Source organism: Dysidea avara, chromosome 1 (genome assembly GCF_963678975.1).
Source record: "Dysidea avara chromosome 1, odDysAvar1.4, whole genome shotgun sequence".
Classification (NCBI taxonomy): domain Eukaryota; kingdom Metazoa; phylum Porifera; class Demospongiae; order Dictyoceratida; family Dysideidae; genus Dysidea; species Dysidea avara.
Genome location: NC_089272.1, coordinates 22,384,291 through 22,402,976, shown reverse-complemented (window position 1 = coordinate 22,402,976; position 18,686 = coordinate 22,384,291). Strand labels below are relative to the sequence as shown.

Sequence of the window (18,686 nt, the reverse complement as noted above, 5' to 3'; positions counted from 1 at the left end):
GCAAGGTTCACTTGTGCTGATATTTATTAATAACTAAATGCTTCAATTGAGCAGTCACTAATGTCATTCATTACTGTATAGAGGATGCATTGTAGATACATGCTAATTTCCTGCTATATAATTTGTATAGGTATATAATAATCAATCAGAAATGCATTGAAACCATGCATAAAAGTTTATTTAATCCTATGGAATTGATGTGCTTCTGTATCAATCAACCTGGAATGCTACAAATAGAATTGCTTTGGACATGCTCTAAGCGTCACCTAATATTATTGCCATAGTTTTATTTGGTTTTTCATGCAGTGATGTGCCCAGGTTTAGGATAGTGGTGGCTACAATTGATAGAAATGTAATGTGGGGCCTTAACTTGTGTATGTCAGAGGTGAATCTGTAGTGGTTTTTGAGTGATGTGCACATCCCTGTTCATGTGACGATCACTCTTCATGTAAGATCAGTACACTTTGTTTGCAATAGCACTAATATGATTTTGGGTGAAAATACCAAACCACTTTTTCATGCATATAGCTTCATCAGACTGATTGTGCACATATTCACTGGCATAAACAAATGATGATGACTGACTGCTTTATATATATTGAGACCGCTATTCTCCACTCAGACTTTTGTATGGTTTATTTTAACAGTGCTTAAAGTGTGTCCAATCTCCACTGAAGCTGTATAAAATTGGCATAGATTGTAGCTAAATACATGTATCATTGGCTTTGCTAGATACCTTGGATTAGTAATTATGTTTAAAATCCTAAAACAGAATATTCTAGTTGAGCAGCTCATGTACAGATTTCTTGTGAAATGTAATTGAACATTATTGATGGCCCTTTTCACATAACCAATTAAACATTAATGTAATAAATTACTCAACACCTTAGATCAAGAGCATACTGTGCTACTTAGCTATTCGGCACATTTAAACATTCCACCAAAATAATAAGTGCTAATAATAGCTATATATAAAATAGGCACAAATTAAAGTGTTGCACCCCCCTCAGTAATATCTGTATGCTTTAAAGGATGATCTTACAACCAGATAGTCTGCATAATAATCACGTGATCAGATGATTTTACGGATTTGATTTCAGCAGAATTTACGGTTTCAGTCACCAGGCTAACTAACCGCAAGTCCTCTGTCGCGCGAAGCTCTGCTGAGTCAAGCGCGAGGTCAAGCGGTCCATTTCGGTGCGAGGACACGGAAATGGTACTTTGGATAGTGTACCTGTTGTTACTTGTAACAGACACTTTAGTTGGGGCTAACCAATGTCAAGTGACTGCGCCCGACCAGCTTGGACCATTCTTTTTGCCAAATCAGCCTGCCAATGACAAGATATGCCAGGGCGATAGTGAATTTATTAATCAGAAGAAGTTACACATTCGTGGCCGTGTGTTAGACGAGGATTGTACTTCACCCTTACCTAACTATAAGGTAGAAATATGGCAAGCAGATTCTGAAGGGATATATCATCAAGCGGATCGAGAATGTACTAGTACTCTTTATACTGGAGAACAGGGCGAGTTTCAATTCATCGCTCTGCCACCTGGGCAGTACAGAAGTGGTTCATTTTTTAGGCCAAGACACATTCATGTTATGGTAACAGGGAATGGAAGCTGCCATGAAACTCTGATCACACAAGTTTATTTCAAACGAAATGATATTTTGGGTAGAGAGAGTTGTGAAATGGGCTGCTGGTGGGTAGATGACACAAACATTATGGCCAATCTTGATGTGTTTGATAATAATCTTCCCAAATCACTCCGTAAATGTGCTGGAGTCATTCATGGAGAATTTAACATGATATTGCGACGCAAACGATCTTCTCACTGTACATTTTCTGCACCGAAATCAATAAAATGGAAAGGATTGAAATGTCCGAGTTTGAACTGTCCCTCTAAGAAACAGTGCGACAATAAAGCAAACACTTCAATGAGCTCAGCTGTAAATTTTGATTTCACTATCAAGGTTAAAGTGCTAAAGCAGCTTGCAAAATGTTCTTTTGTTGGAAAAATCATTGAAGTAAGTCAAGGACAGTTAGTTATGAATCAGCTCCAATTTAAAAAGAGTGCTAAAGTTAAGATTTATCTGAGCAGGAAAGACTTGTGTATGCATAAAGGTACTTTGTATTCAATCAGTGGCCTGTTTGCTGACTTAACTCACAAAGATATTACAGTTTCTGAAATAAGTTCTGTTAAGTCTTTGTAAGGTACATACATTTTTCAGTGTATTGTATATGTGTGCATGTGTTGAGTGCGTGTACAATTTGCATACCTGTGTGACCTAACTATACATCATCAATTTGATCTAATTCTAAGATAGAGACATCAAGTCTGTCGATTATCTGTTAGACCACATACGTTGCAGAGTGTATAGCACTGGTATAATTATAATAGTTGCAAGATGATCTCAAGAAAGCATAACTACTGTATTTTCTGTCATGGTAATAGTACGCCTTAGGGTCAAGTTCAGTTATGTGGTTCCTTCTTGACGTGTACAGCTAACATCCTACCAATTCTAGAAAATAAAGGAATGTGGGTAGCTTCTAGTTGTAGCACATGTACAGTAATAACAAACCTGGATTAAAGGTGGCCACTAGTCAAGGATTTTCATTAACCGATTTTTTAAACATATATCGTCTTTTGTCTAATTTTTGGCATCAACAGTCACGGCCTACATGAAATTGTGCATTAAAAGTAACGTTTAGATACAGTACTTACAATACCATACACAAGGCAATTAATGTTGATGAATGACTACATGTCTCATGAAATTGTGTACAGGGTACACATGAGTGTAACCATAGATATAATGTATACGTTCCTAACGCATACATTGTCTATGTTGTAACTAATGGTAAGTGGGTAGATGTGACTCCAGTTAGTATCTTCTTTTTCAGTGATACACTGTACATGATCAATCAGGCATCCATGCCAGGTAAGAGTTGACATTTTATTGTGTCTATAGTAACCTAATTAATTATGAGAACAAAATAATTAGATATTTGAATGGGTAAAAACTTGATCCCAAGTGTCTAACATCATAACAAAACTGTGTTTGTTTTTAGAAAAGAAAGTGCATTAAAAGTTTGTCTCATAGAAAGTGATATAGCTATATTGCCCAACAAAAATTGCATGAAACCATGCCTTACAGCTTGATTATTGCAGTTTAGTCCTTAGCTATACATGTATTTTCAATATTTTGTTTTGCCCCATGCATTTGAATATATTGTGTAGTAAATCTATGCACATAATACCTGTAGCTATATACATGGCTTGCTATACTTTCTTCTTTTCAGGATAGAAAAACTACTTTATACATTCTTGAGTAGCTAAAGGAAACACTACAATATCAATGTGTTCTTTATACCATGGCATCAGTGTTATAGATTGTAGTGAGTTATTGCCTTCCAGTGAAAACAACACCTTCAATACAAAAAGATCTGTCCCACAGCATAAGACTTAGCAAAGTTGAATTTTCTCCAAGTTTCATTGACAAGTGAGTAGCGAGTAGTGCCAAGTTGATATTCATAATACTCAGAGTCCTTAAACTTGAATCTATCAATACAACACTGACCAATTCTTCAATAATATCAGTTGACATGGAACTATCTCCAATTATCAGACAAGTCAGTGTACTTTGTGGTTTTATTATGCCTTTAAGCATCTGTACATCATCAAAGTTCAATCTGGCATGAAGCAAGTCCAGGAAGTGTAAATTATTTAGTTGACTTAATGCGCTCAGCAACTTAGTCGCTTCTCCTTCCTTGAAAGGATTATCACCTATGTCTAATTTCTGTAGGAATTATACTTGCAAGACTGTCACATGCATTTCGACCTAGTTCACAGTTGCTAAGTCAGTTAGGTCATGCAATATGACTGTAGGTAGGCTTAGTTTGATCAATGCTATCCTACCATGTATAATTTCAGAATTTGCATTAAGTGCTGAAGAAATCATTTCAATGCACTCAGCACCTATGCAACAAAGTTTCCATTGGCAAAGAGTGTTTGCTATGCAATATCCAAGGGCATAATAATAATCAAATGGTGTGATTGCCATTGGAGAAAAGTTCACGTTTCCACCATTAAATATTTTTGAACACAGATCAGGGTTTTGTGCCTCTTTAAAGCAACAGAATTGCAACTATTCATGCTTGCACTGCCCTGTGAGGCCCTGAGAAATTTGAAAATCTCACTTAAGGACAGCTGGTTAAAACCATTAGTAAGTCCAGCAACAAATTGTAGTACTACACTGTAAATGTCTTGTGAAGTATTGTTTAGTTGCTGTAGTGCTTCTAATTTTGTATTTCTATGGGCAAACTATCAAACTAGTAGAGATAGAATATTTAGTTGCTTTACTTTGGGCAAAATGTACATATAGTTTCCTTTGTAAATGCTCCTCATTTCACTCATAGCTATTTCATTGGAATGATAATCACACACTTGCACATCCAAATAATTTTTTAATCCTTTCACAATGTGGTGACATTTATTCAAGGCAGCAATGAAGGATGAAAACAGTGAAAAATTCAAACACATTTTCTTATACAGTATAGTCAATAATTGTTCATTTTTTGTACTTGGCATTCCACTTCTCCCTTTTCTTTCATAGTAAGCAAGTCATCTGATATAAAATGTGGAATTAATTCACTGGCATTGAGATTATCTACCATAGTCCTATAATTGGCTGCAAAAGATTTCTGCCACTCCATTCCTAGAACTCCTGTTACCATCAACGCTAGGCCTCTGTCAATAAATTGCATAAAATAAACAGTACAGTAATCCATAATAATAGGGATACAAAATGGTAACCCAAAGTTACAAGCATGAAAAACTTGCACAAGAAGGGGGCTGACCAGAGTAGCTGAACTCTCTGTAACTTGTAATGTAATGTAGCTGAACTCTCTCAGCAAGATTTATTACACTGGATGATTGGTATTGTGGCTAAACTCTCTACACAGAGAGACTTACAATGTAGCTGAACTCTCTACAGGGAGGCTTGTAATGCAGCTAAACTCTTTACTGGTAACTTGTCACATAACTGAACTCTCTACAGAGAGATCTGCAAACTCTAACTTGTCACATAGCTGAACTCTCTACAGGGAGACTAGTAATGTAGCTGAACTCTCTACAGAGAGACTTGTTACATAGCTGAACTCTCTAGAACAAAACTTGATATGTAGCTGAGCACCTCTACTACCATCATTGATCTCTTGCATAGATCCCTACTGCATTTTTAAATTAACAATTTTTTAAAATGCTAGTTTGTTTAGTTTTTTTGCTGTAGCACAGTGTAACTTGTGACTGTTCTATTTGAATATCACAAATGAGAGTGACTGTTGTATTAGAGTATCGCAAGTCAGCCAAGGGGTGTGCAGCGAGCTAGACCAGTAGGGGGTAAGGTCTTCTTGTTTACTGTTAAGCAAATAGCTAGATTGTTAAGAAGTGTGCATGGTCTCCATACTCTATTGCTATTAGTCATCTAGATCTTTATTATTTGATGGGTGTGGTCGCGAATCTATCGCGAACGGGATCCCAATCGCAAAGTTGCAGATATCTAGCTAGTGTACTTCTTGTAGTAGCGCCAGGACTGAAATGCCTCTGAAATCCATCTCTGAAATAATTCTGTGGCATCTAAATATGCTGCTGAAAGGACATGTTGATATGGAAAATTAACACCTTGATATGGTTTTGTTGGATGAAGAAGACAAGCAGCCTGATTGAAGATAAAGAAAAGACAAGGTGCAGCCAAAAGGCATATCTCACTGGTGAGTTTGTTATTGTGGCGTAAAATGGTGGCCATGCACTGCTTCATTTGGCCTCTAGGCTTGTCACCGCTTGTGAATGTGGTCAGGGAGTGATGCAGTGAGGCAGACTAAATTTCGAGTTTTGGCAATTTTTAAAACAATCTTTATCCGGTAACCAGTACAGGTGTAAGTGTTTTATTGTTTTCAATGCTGTATTTCATGTTAGATGGACTAATATTATTCGGAGTGGCTATTCGCACAGTCACGTACTAATAGCTTCATGCTATTCGCACGGCAGTCACGTGATGTTATTATTTTATGGATAGTATACATGGTTCATTTATCTCCGAAAACTACACGTGGGATTTTTCTTTCTGGACCTTTCTCAAGAGTTACAATGATCTTAAAGAGTCAGTCTCTGCCTTTGAAAGAACGGAATTCATCCAAGTGAATATTCAACGATCAAGATCAATAGATTCAGCAGCAAAACGTGCACCATCGAAGGTATACAATGAAGATTTGAGGTATAGAGAAATAGATTTTGTTTACGCACATGGAGGAAAATGTTTGTACTGCATTTAAGGGTGAATGGCCGTGGGGGATACAGGGAGGGGGCCAAGGTAGTATACCAAGATTGAGATACTCTAATAGAGCAGTCACTCTAATAAAGCTGTCATAGTATTAGAACAGTGTGTAGCAAGCTTTTAAAGGATTTTTAGGTTATTTTTCAGGCAGTGATAAATGCATAGTTGATAGGGTGGGCTACTATTGTTAGCAGGCTATGACCTTTTTTTTTTGGTCTCACTTTATCAAACTAGACAATGTAGTGCTATTTCATTTTGACCCCCTTTCCAAAAGTCTGCATGGATCCGTCCCTGGTGTGTGTCACTTGCTATCACATTAGAATCTTGACATTGTGATTTGACAATTAATGCCCAGTAAATCCTGGTGCTGACTCTTGCTTGTCAGGTATTACAGAAAATTTTTCCAATTTTAGAATCGAATTCTGTCCATTGTCATGATTCCTCAGAGTTGTAGACCCCCACAGTTCAATAACTAAACAAGGGGATGCTACTTGTTCTACTGATCCATTGAGAAACAATGAAAGTGATGTATGTGATGGAATTAAGGTAAAATTTAGCCTTGTCTATGTTTGTATGCTAATGATAAATTTCTTTGTTTACTGTAGGATGGCATCACTCTTATATTGGCATCACTCTTATATTGGCATCACTCTTATATTGGCATCACTCTTATATTGGCATCACTCTTATATTGGCATCACTCTTATATTGGCATCACTCTTATATTGGCATCACTCTTATATTGGCATCACTCTTATATTGGCATCACTCTTATATTGGCATCACTTTGGAAGAGGCCAAGAGAATGAATACTGTTGGATACTACTGATGCATTGAGAAACAATGAAAGTGATGTATGTGATGGAATTAAGGTAAAATTTAGCCTTGTCTATGTTTGTATGCTAATGATAAATTTCTTTGTTTACTGTAGGATGGCATCACTCTTATATTGGCATCACTTTGGAAGAGGCCAAGAGAATGAATACTGTTGGAGAAATGTGGTTTTGTAACTATAAGGGATGCGAGGATGCATTTGGCGATGTTTTTGACTCAGACTCCTATTGGATTATTTTGATCTAATTAATCTGCTACTTTACAGTATGTGCTATTTTTTAAATCTCTACTTATTAATTTTACCATATCAGTTTATAAACTCTGATCATGACTGCATGCATTTTACCATTCATGCAGTTGGGTATAGCAAGCTATAGGTGTGTCTTTAACATAGAGATATGGTTGCATGTTTTACAACGATGGCTATGTGTACCAAATTTGGTCGTGTGAGTCCAAGGATACACCATGCATGCACATTAATGCATTTTCTCTGCTATGGACTGCTCGCTGTGGGTTGTGTACTTACGATGTATGATACTTCCCACATGCACGTACACACCCCGAAGATGTATGCCATAGTAAAGGATCTATGTGTACATGCCAACTGCATCTGTCTTCTCTTAGTAACCATGCGAATAGCTCTGAGCGAGGCTCTGTGGTATTCGCACGGTCACATATGAATAGCTCCGTGCTACTTGCACGTGACCTTGCGAATGGCTCTATGCTATTCACACGTGACCGTGCAAATAGCGACTGCCGATATTACTTCGCGAAGGTGATTTTTGTCACTTAATATTTCTCTAGGATGGGCGGCAATATTGTCACTTTTGGGTGATCCCTACTTATATAGTACTATCGTACTGTTTGATAGCTAAACTATCTATTGGGTGACTTCTAATGTGGCTGAACTCTCTTCTGGGTAATACCTCTATAATGTAATGTTGCTGAACTCTCTACAGGGTGACCTGTTTGTAGCTGAACTGTCTTAAGGGTGACTTGTAATGTCTATGCTGAGTGAATTGTAGTAATGTAGCTGACTCTCTTGACCTGTTTGTAGATGAACTCTCTACAAGGTGACTTGCTTGAAGTTGAACTCTCTTCAGGGTGGTTTAACACATCTCTACAGGGTGACTTGAAATGTAACTGAACTCTCTACAAGGTGACCTGTTCATACTGTAACTGAACTCTCCATACGGTGGCCGGTTCATACTGTGCTGAACTCTCTACAGGGTAACTTGTTTTGTTCTTAAACTCTCCACAAGGTGACATGATGGTAGCTAAACTCTCACAGGTTGACTTGCTTGTAGCTGAACTCTCTTCAAAGCGATTTGTTAAATAACTGAGCTCTCTATATTGTTGCTTGTACTGTAGCTGAGCACTGTAATAGAATGCGTAACTGACTGGTACCATATAATAGGGTGACTGCACTATTAGAGTATTTTGGTTGAACACTTGCTACAGGTAGTTGGTTTTTGCATTATTACATGATTTCAACCCCGACTGTCCTATTACACTGAAACGCCTTATTAATTTACTGTACTTACTTCATTTCAATTTTCAGCTCATCCCCTTCAGAAGTTTGTCTGGAAGGTATGACAATAAATGTGACTGGGCCTGCGAAAATAGGGAATGTGGCTGCATAGATAGTGCACATATCTGGACACATCACCAAACAACTTATTGATGAAAAAAACAAAAACTGTGCCGGCATGCCTCAGTGGAAAACAAGGATCATGAAGGTATATGAATGGTGCACATTATAAGTGGCAAATGAAGTAAGTGTGACAGACAATGAGGTGACAATACTGAACTGATGAAGAGAGACAAGCAAGGTTGATTGCTTTTGAGTTGTGTTAGTTCCTAATAAGTCAGCTGATATTGAGTATGTGCAGAAAGTCCAAGTAGGTTGGCTGATTATGATTGATGTTTCTTAAATAATTATGTTGTGTTTTGTAATAATTGGTCTATCGGAACTATTGGTACAAGATCATTGGAGAGATGTGGTTACTGGTAAATTGGTAAACGGCCTGGATTACTCAGCATTGAATTGATTTGTGTTATATTGCTTTACAATTATTGTTCTGCTGATGTCGACCATTTGCATTCATGTAGATCGGCTAAGCACAGATTTCAACAGCTGATAGTCAAGCTATAAAATATGGTGAGTTGGTGACTATAATACAAATTAGAATGCGCAAAAAACAGCTGGAAGCTACTCACCAATGAACATTATACATATGCAGAGTTCATGCAGAATATTTGATAATTCCACAATGTATAGAACATTTCACTAAAAGAACCACTGATATAATATGTATTATCGGTGTAATTTAATACAAAAATATAGCTACCAAAGCCTTGGATCCAGCTAAGTGCAGCACTGCCTAAGCATTACCAGTGACATACATTTGATGAAATCTAACAAGTATCACCACAAGTTCACCTTTTCTTGCTAATTAAGAAGTGATATATGGGTGTTGAACATAATGAAACCTTTGTAATAATGTGCTAATACTGTACTTGTGGCAACAGTTTGCTGACTTGAACAACCCACTTCTTTATGGTATTGCAAGCTGTGTCCATAATCACTTTAGTGACTTCAGGATGTATATGTTGAAAAGGGTTGACTAGATGTGCTATGTCCTGCATGCATCTACTACTTAGCTACAAAAAAGCATACAAAATTCAATTAAATATCACATATAAGACAGCTCAGACTCCTTTAGCATCTGTTTAGTCATAAGTTTCTACAATTGCTTTTATACATGTATAAAATTCTTCAGACATTTTTAATGTGGACTAGCAGTATAACTATGTGCACAAATCAAAAAAGAAAAGCATATTTGTATTGTCACTTTCATAGCATCGCCAGTAACTTAATAAAGCCATTCAAGTTGCATTTTAAAAATCCATTCTACATATCTACATGAAGTGGAACACTGATGAACAACTTAACATGCTGCGTAGCCTGTCATACATTCTTTAAGGAAAAAAGTGAAGCTAGAACTTAAACACACACCTTGCTGTTCTGATCACGAAAACAACTTTCCAGAAGAAACCAGGTCAACCCTATGAAACCTCAAATGTAACTACCAATAAACCATCTATAGGATGCACAACTCATTGTGTCAGTTGAAAACTCCTAGAATGGCAAAAAAGTTATTACTATCACCATGATAGATATTCATATACTGATGCTTTTGTTAGTGGCGCAAGCAAACAAGGGCTAAACAGGGCTGGAACTCTGATAATCACAGGCCTAGCATGGTAAGTGGAGCTCAATCTATCAGTCTAAAGTACAGTTAGTCATGGTGGTGATGAGACTTGAAAGCACTGGTAGCTCTGGTATTCATGGAAGTGGCACACTTTGCTGATTTAAAATCTGGGATGATGTCAAGGAAACAACAGCATTCAGTTACCGGACATTAAATAAGCCTGACCATAGGATCCTACATCATCCTACAGTAGCTGTCAGTAACCACTCTAATGTGTCCTCCCTATAGCACAAAGAAATGCTTGCAAGGATAAATTAATGGCAACAATAACTGTGGGTCTTGCTGTAGGTGCAAAATTTCTTGTTGTAGGTACAAAGTTTCTTGTTGATATTGTGACATCAAAACTCGTATCAAAGAGTTAACTGATTTTCAGGCGTCAAACACCCATCCACTGTAGCTAGCTTTGACCGACGGAGATACTAGACATATCGTCCCTAAAATTACGTGTGTGGTACCAGTAATTCAGATTTCTTGGTGGCACTTAATTAGCAATTTAGGCCCAAGGAAGCACTTACAGTAAACACACCATGACTGGAATAATGTGACAGTCACCAGTTTCCTGTCTGGTTTGTCTGCTATGAGGTCTTCTGCTTCATTGTTATCACCCACCATTAACGCTTTTATCAGGACACTGTTTTACTGTAATGTAATACGTTAGAATACAGATACTGCTAGATACAACTGTATTCACTCTAGATCTGCCTGTGCATCATGCTAAGACTCCTGTTCACCTAATTATGTGAGTCACATGATGAATTGACAGATGTGGTGGATTTCCATATTACCAATAGACTCTCAAGAGCAAGTACACTGGCATAAAAGGTGGGGGATTTGACCTTTTTCAATCAAATTCTCCACCTGTGGGGACATGATGAGTCAGAACAAGTAAATATATTCCCACACATTGAACTTTGGGGAACAGTAACCTGTAAGGTCAAGCAAGCACTTAAAACTGAACTGTCAAATGCCCCACTAGTAAAACCAAATTGGCCATGGATCAAATCCGCCACGTATGCCCGGGAGGGGGTAATAGAATGGGGCTTAATTAATAATACTGTATTGATAGGTGAATAAAAGTGAGTCCACAAAAAGCCGGTTATTCGATTACGAGCGACTACTATGATGTGCATGAAGTGTCTAGAGTTTAAATAATCAATGAAATCAAATCAGTGATGCCATCGACCCCTATGATGACAATTCGAAACAAGTCAATTATAAGGGCCTTATATAGACTAGCTTACTGCTACTCACCTTAAACAAATTCATCAACAAAAGATTTGGCAAAACCACTAGAGAGATTACAATGCGGATGCTGCTGCTATCCGGCACATGTGCACGACCATATAAGGACTGCTGGACTGCAGTCTACAGTTACGTCATGTAGAAACCCCCTTTTGAATTTAGCTTAGTGGCATTCTAGGTTACGTTAGCTAGACTCTACACAGAGAAAACCATGAATAGCATAGTCAAGATACAAAATAACTACAAAGTCCTAGGACACACACGGCCACGAAATAAAAGTCTCCTCACTCCAGCTTCGTAGTTAGTCTCGCGCGTCCAGACCGCTTTTTTCCGTGTATTCCACCCAATACACGGAAAAAAGCTGTCTGACCACGCGAGACTAGCGGCGCCCGCTCGTTCGTATACCTGTATAGCAGCTTCGCGATTTCTCGTCTGAAACTATTTGCTGCACACAACTGCAAACTTGTCCTTGCAATTTGATGCAAAGAAACACTAGCTACTGCAAATTTGGCCAAGCTGAAATGCAATAACTGCACGTGCTGGCGTCACCGCATAGCCTGTTTTTGTTTTTATGTTTTTATCTGCTTTAGCTTCTTCTTTTTTATTTCCAGGGATATTTGGCACCCCTTTCCACCACCCCTAGCACTAGATGTTGAAGTGCTAGCCAAAAGAAAGACTACAAAATTTATTAACGGAAAGGCACCTGACCTTCTATCAGAGCAAGGTCAAGAGCCCTATGGCAGGCTGGGCAGCCACTATGGGAGCGTGCTCCCCTGAGACAAGCAATTCCTGAACGCAGCAGCGAAAAATTAAGGTGACAGCGCAGCCAGGCCATAACACTACTGAAAGGAACACCCCTTCTGGCTCAAAGACAACAAATAGGCCAGATGTTTGTAAACAACATTTGTACAACCACTCATTCCACCAAATGTGGAAAGCACTACCAGTACAAAAGACCCCATCTCAACTTCTCTGATCCTTTGCTCATATTTTCTGCGTTTCTCCTTCTCAAATCGCCGATACAGTAAGATACTGGAGTGGTGCGGTATGATGAAGCAATTGGGTTGAAAGCCTTGACATCAAAAAAAGTCCTCTGGTGTTTGCCACACCAGAACCCATCAGCCGAGACGTCCAAATGAGCCCCATGCCATTGAGTATATGAGTGTTTTGCCTGAAAGGTTCTGTAATGAAGGTTCCACACACACACCAGAACACACTTCTGATAGGGCATCAGCAGTAAAGTCCCTTAATTCATTATGTATAAGGGTGGGATAACCACCAGTGGGACAATTCATAGCATGATCCACAGAGAATCCCTTACCACAAACGCACTGTGTAGGCAATCCAGATGGAAGCCACCCATAGCACAAGCAAAGGGCATCACGAAAAGCGCTCTTATGCAAAGCAAAGCTGTGCTCGTTAACAGGCAAAGCTGAAAGCCAAGATGAAGCCCCCTTCTCACTAGACAGTGCCATGATTCTCTGTAGATCAGCAGACAGTGGTTGATGCAAACTGGCAGCAAAATCAGCTTGTGCTTGGTGTGTCGCACGTACAACTTCGGATTTAGCCAAACGTTGAGCCTCCAAAGTGTCGATGCTAAAATGAGACTCTTGCTGAACAATCAGGGCAACAAGCGTAGAGGTTATCTTCACAGATGAATCAAATTGGGAATCAGACAATAATTTCGGATTACCAATGCCAAGACCACCAAGCCTAATGGGTAAAGAGAAAAGAGATCTCTTAGCATCACTAATTGATCTCCCTGTCAATGCAGGAAGGAACTTAAGAGAGATAACATCCTCAAGATAACCAAGGAGGGCAGAGATTAACGGGATGGTACGCACAAAATAAGTCCATTTACTACACACACCATGTACTAAAGCAGTATAAGCAGCATGGGGATGGCTTATGCATGCGGCATAAGCAGCATGGGGATGGATCTGCTTTAGCTACCAGTTTGGTACTGGAGGGCGAACACTGGAGGTAGCAGAGCCTGTACGAGGTGCTTACCATGGGCCAAAGGAACCTATAAAGCGAAAATCATTGACTAAAGTTAATTAGTTTTCAGTACAGCTACTTGTTCACTTTGAATTTTTAGCCACTCATCACATTGGTTAGCTATGCTCCCCAAGTTTTGCAGGCAGAAGGTTTTTACATCTCATCTAAGTGGGTGTGGCTCAAGCATAATGTAAGTTTATGTAATTTAATAGGGAGTTTGTAAGAAATGGTTTTAGCTACTAAGTCAACATTGCCAGCATATATATAATCACTAAAAAATTCAGATGATGAAATAATAGTGAAAACGTGCATGTCAGCAGTGCGGGATCTGAAAGTGAGAGAAAACCATCATTAGGATGTTCAAAAACAGATACACTTACATATAGCTACCTCGGACTAATGCAACTATGTACTGAAGCATAAAATTAACAGTATACCTGAATTATAGCATGTATATACATGGCCTTATATTGTGATTTCTCTCAAAAGTGAATAAAAGAGAAGATGCATATGGTATATTGTGTATTCTGTAACCATATTTAAGTCATAAATCATGAAATACTGTAATAGAACACTCAAATGTATGATTCATCCAAGTTAAATAAATAAAAGTGGAAACTACCTAATCCAAATAGCAAGCCATATGCAGGTCATAACCAATGATTTTTACAGCTACACTCAAGAATTGATGCTTACCTCAACTCTTATACCCCTACACAATTAGATTATGGAATGATTTATCCAGCAGTGCTGTCAAATCACCTAATATTTATGTATTATTAATTTTAGCTAAGTAATTAGTATAGTGTTGATTATTGTTGTACTATATACTCTGTATGGAGGTTTCTGTACAGTAAAAATATACAATAATTATTCTGATAGAACAGTCGAAGCCACTCTAATAGAACAACCATAGTTAAAGCCAGATCCTGCATGAACTATAATTAGGAGTGTAGAATTTAAAATATATATATATATATATATATGTATAGATCTTAAATTTTAATTGGAAAGATTAATCAGTTCTAATAGAGAGATACATACTTTGATCAGCCACAAGCCATAACTATAAAATAGCTGACAGCCATTGCAGAATAGTTTGCATCCACAGAATCATAAATTTTGAACTATTTTAATGTTCACAATCTGTCAACAACTGGGAACTGTGGCTCCATGCAGACCCTTATGACTTGCTACCAAATTGGGAACCATGTACCTTGAAAAATTCTGGATAAGAACTAGTGTTGTTTTAGTAATGGATTTTAGTTCTACATGTACAAATAGAAAAAGGTTTTAGCTAAAGTTTTAGTCAGTTTTTAGTTACTACGCCAGTTATACATCAGTTTTTAGTTACTAGTCAGTTTAGATATTAGATTTTTATTTTTAGTTAAAGTTGTATCATCTTCAATATATATACTTTAGTTAATTAGATGCTAGATTTAAAAAGTTCTAGTTTCACTTAAGTACTAATTACTATAAGGGATCTGGGCTTTCCTGACCAAAATATCACTGCTGGATGTAGCCACATGGCTTTTGGATCAGTAGAGTACGTAGTTTAGGTGCTAATATGCATGTAAGTTGAGATTTAGTAAGTGCAAGAAATAACACAGCTGCAATTGCAAATTGAAAAGCATTATTATGTTGTTTGTTTTGGCAAAATTTATACTAAATGTCTCAATTAGCACACAATGTGACAATTAAGGTGCCAAGATAAACATGGTAAATACAAGATCAACATCAACAGAATGCACCAAGGTGCCAAAATCAAAATGATTAGCTGCAGCAAGTGCAAAACAATTGTAATAAGTATGAATACTGATTTAGCAGTCAGTGCATGCATGCTAACCTCCAATAATTTGATGCACAGTTACATACTTTCAGGAGCTTATAAGCGCCAAAGGCGCTTATAAGCTCCTGATACTTTCAACCCACCATGTTTGGTTTTTATACAAAAATGAATGTAGCTACATAATTTTTCAAGTAATTATATAATAGGTTATAGAGTTCAACGGCAGTAACTCTGGAGTAAATTCTGCCTCCTCCCTATACCATCTGAATTTACTTGTTTATATTATGGTGACTTGTTGCTAGCAAACAGAATAAATGCTTTTGCATTTGGTACTACATACATGGTATATAAACAAAATTTTGTTATGAAGTCCATCACAGACTAAAAAGTTGATAATCATTTTAATGCATAGATTCTAGAATGTTCATAACTACCTATATAGCAGAGAGACTTCCTTTGTCAATAACCATAAGCACCTTAGCATACATGCACAGTGAAAAGTGAATCTTAAGTAGTGGTGCCAGACGGTAGTTAATTTATGTATATAGTAACGTCACTACTTTGTAGTAACTTTATAGTAACTAAAAGGTAGTGTAGCTACCTTTTAGTTACTATAAGGTACGTATAGTAGTATGTAGTAAGTTTCTAGTTACCAGGCAGTAGCTACTTTGTATAGTAATGTCACTACTACTTTTCATTAAATGATTAGCATGTACAACAGTGCAGACAATTTTACTGGCATCATGTTTATAAAATCATGTTTATAAAACATAAGATGAGCAGTATAACTACATTAAATTAAGAGGAATTGTTCTTAGGGTGCGAACTGTTCCGATAATTGCTGCCTTCTGCAGAAAAGCAAACAGTTTTGGGGAGTAGTTTGGGATTTTCTTCATATGATTAAGACAAACTGATGAAATAACACCAGTGCAACCCAGTACAACAGGTACAATAGTAACTTACATCCCATACATCTGATTAGATTAGATTAGATTAGACTAGATTATCGATTTTTGTCAAAAGACAAGGGTCACACAAAAGGCAAAGCCTGCAAACGTGCTCCCCTTACAAAGACATACATACATACATACAGTTACAAGTACAAAATAAAACATACAGCAAAAAACATGACACACGACAACTACATACCTATACTAAAAGAAAACAAAGAGAAAATTACAAAATCAGGTTAGCTGAGCAGAAATCGACAAAGTGCCATCCGAAAAGGAATTGCTTTGGAAATTTGTAAAATTTCTACAGGTACTGAGTTCCAAAGAAATGGAGAATTTATAAAAAAAGAAAAACGGTATGCGTTAATGGTAGATGATGATGTGGTAAGTGAAAGTGAATGGGATCTAGTATTGGTGCTTGAAAACTTGAAATGTGAGTTGAATGGGATAGAAACTCTGTCATGTAAAATATCGTGTACTTGAGTGATAGTAAAATAGGACTGACGAGTATGGAGCGCAGGCCATCTTAGGTCCTGCAAACAAGATGTAGAAGATTTGGACCAGTTATGTGAATGAGGATTCCATCTGCTACCACACACCCAGCGTGCAGCTCGTCTCTGAATTGCTTCTAGTCTATCAATGTCTCTGGCAGTGTGTAAATACCATACAGGTGATGATAGTCAGTTGCCAAGTCATGATATTTTGTCACTTTCTCAACCTCTTTTAATGCCACATTAATATCAGCAGGACATGATATTTCTATAAAATAGATTTGTTTCTTATAATAATCAAATACAACTATGCCAGGACGATTGCTTGAATGATGGTGGTCAGTGAATAAACTAAAATCCCATAGTATCTTCACATCAGACGATTCCAGCACTGGAGGTGGTCTATGGGAGCACCGAGACTGACTAACTCTTGGGAATGAATAAGCTCTCATTAAGTGCCAGTGAACAGCAGCAGCAATCAGATTGTGATGATGACTACATTAAGACTAAAGGGGGCAGAGTGTTAGTTCGCAATCGCCGCTTTCTTCGTCGCCGTGTTCCACTGTCAATCCCAGACAAAACACTACTTACAACGCAAGGAGAACCTGAGCCATCACAGCCACCTCTGCGCAGATCCTCCCGCACTAAAAATCCTACCAGAAGACTTATTGAAGACCCTGATTGGAACTAACCTCTTATAGCGTTTGTGACAGTACCCTCCCACAAACACTTGTTGGGGGGGGGGGGAGATGCAGGATAATCTTAGTATTGTATTATAGGCTAATTATAATCATAGTGTATTCATAGCAATGGTTGTAAGTAGGATCACGTGTGTGTGTGATTGAATTGGTTATCACGTTCCTACAGAGGTTGGGCAAGTACAGGACAGGCTGACAACAGATGTACAACGGTTTCCTCCGCCTGGCCACATAATCTACAATTCAATGATGGTACTGATTTGTGCATTATTTTCGCCTCGATGACTCTAGTTGCTATCACTTGGCAAAGACAGTAGATTCAGTTTCTTAGTGTAGATGTTGTTTCAGCCACACAAAACTATTTTGTTTATTCACATCCTCAGTGTCCACAAAAGAATAAAACCGGCCATGAAGATGTTTTGCCAAAAGAGATGAAAATAAGGAATATAACTGCTTTCTACAAAGCACATCACTCATAGAGTCACAACTGTTGCATTCAAATGGTAGACCTGATGAACGACAATACTCCTCAGCCTGGGCTATCACTACTACTACTTTTCATCAAAAGATTCACATGTACATACATTTGTACAGAAATAAGAACATAATCACGTAAGAAATATACATTAGATAATGTTCAATAAATTACACATTAATAGCCTGTAAGACGTGTACACTTCCAAGTATAACAGCTTTCTGAAGGGTGGTAAAAAGGCTGTTAGTAAAGCCTGGACACAGATAAGTGCAACACTCCTGAGATACAACACCTGTACAGCCCAACACTACCACTACTACTACTACTACTGCTGCTGCTGCTGCTAGAATTTCACATGTACATTTGTACAGAAACATATCCCATTGCTTAACAAGCAAAATACCTATATGTTACACAAGAAAAATGTATATACATACAGTTCAAAGCAAAGGTTCAATTGTAAGTTACAGCAGTGATTTCCATAAGTAGTTTACAGTATGACCTTAAAATGTTTTGTGTTGTGTCAATATGGTATCCAAAACTGTATAAAAACTAGCATTTGCAGTCATATATACTGGATTCTGATTAAGGAAGAAT

General features: G+C 37.7%; 1 protein-coding gene and 1 long non-coding RNA gene across 2 annotated transcripts; one reads left to right on the top strand and one right to left on the bottom strand.

The window, feature by feature from the left end:
- The first annotated feature begins 1,105 nt into the window (after nt 1-1,105).
- Nucleotides 1,106-2,313, top strand: LOC136259371 (uncharacterized). The gene has a single exon (XM_066052868.1). It carries the CDS (start codon nt 1,214-1,216, stop codon nt 2,213-2,215), a length of 1,002 nt encoding a protein of 333 aa, XP_065908940.1. The 5' UTR covers nt 1,106-1,213; the 3' UTR covers nt 2,216-2,313.
- Nucleotides 2,314-4,476: 2,163 nt separating this feature from the next.
- On the bottom strand, nt 4,477-12,006 carry LOC136259381 (uncharacterized). Its single transcript, XR_010703245.1, has 2 exons — nt 11,698-12,006; nt 4,477-4,752 (listed from the first exon to the last, which is right to left on the bottom strand). It is a non-coding gene; the product is annotated as an uncharacterized lncRNA (long non-coding RNA).
- Between the last annotated feature and the right edge of the window lie 6,680 nt (nt 12,007-18,686).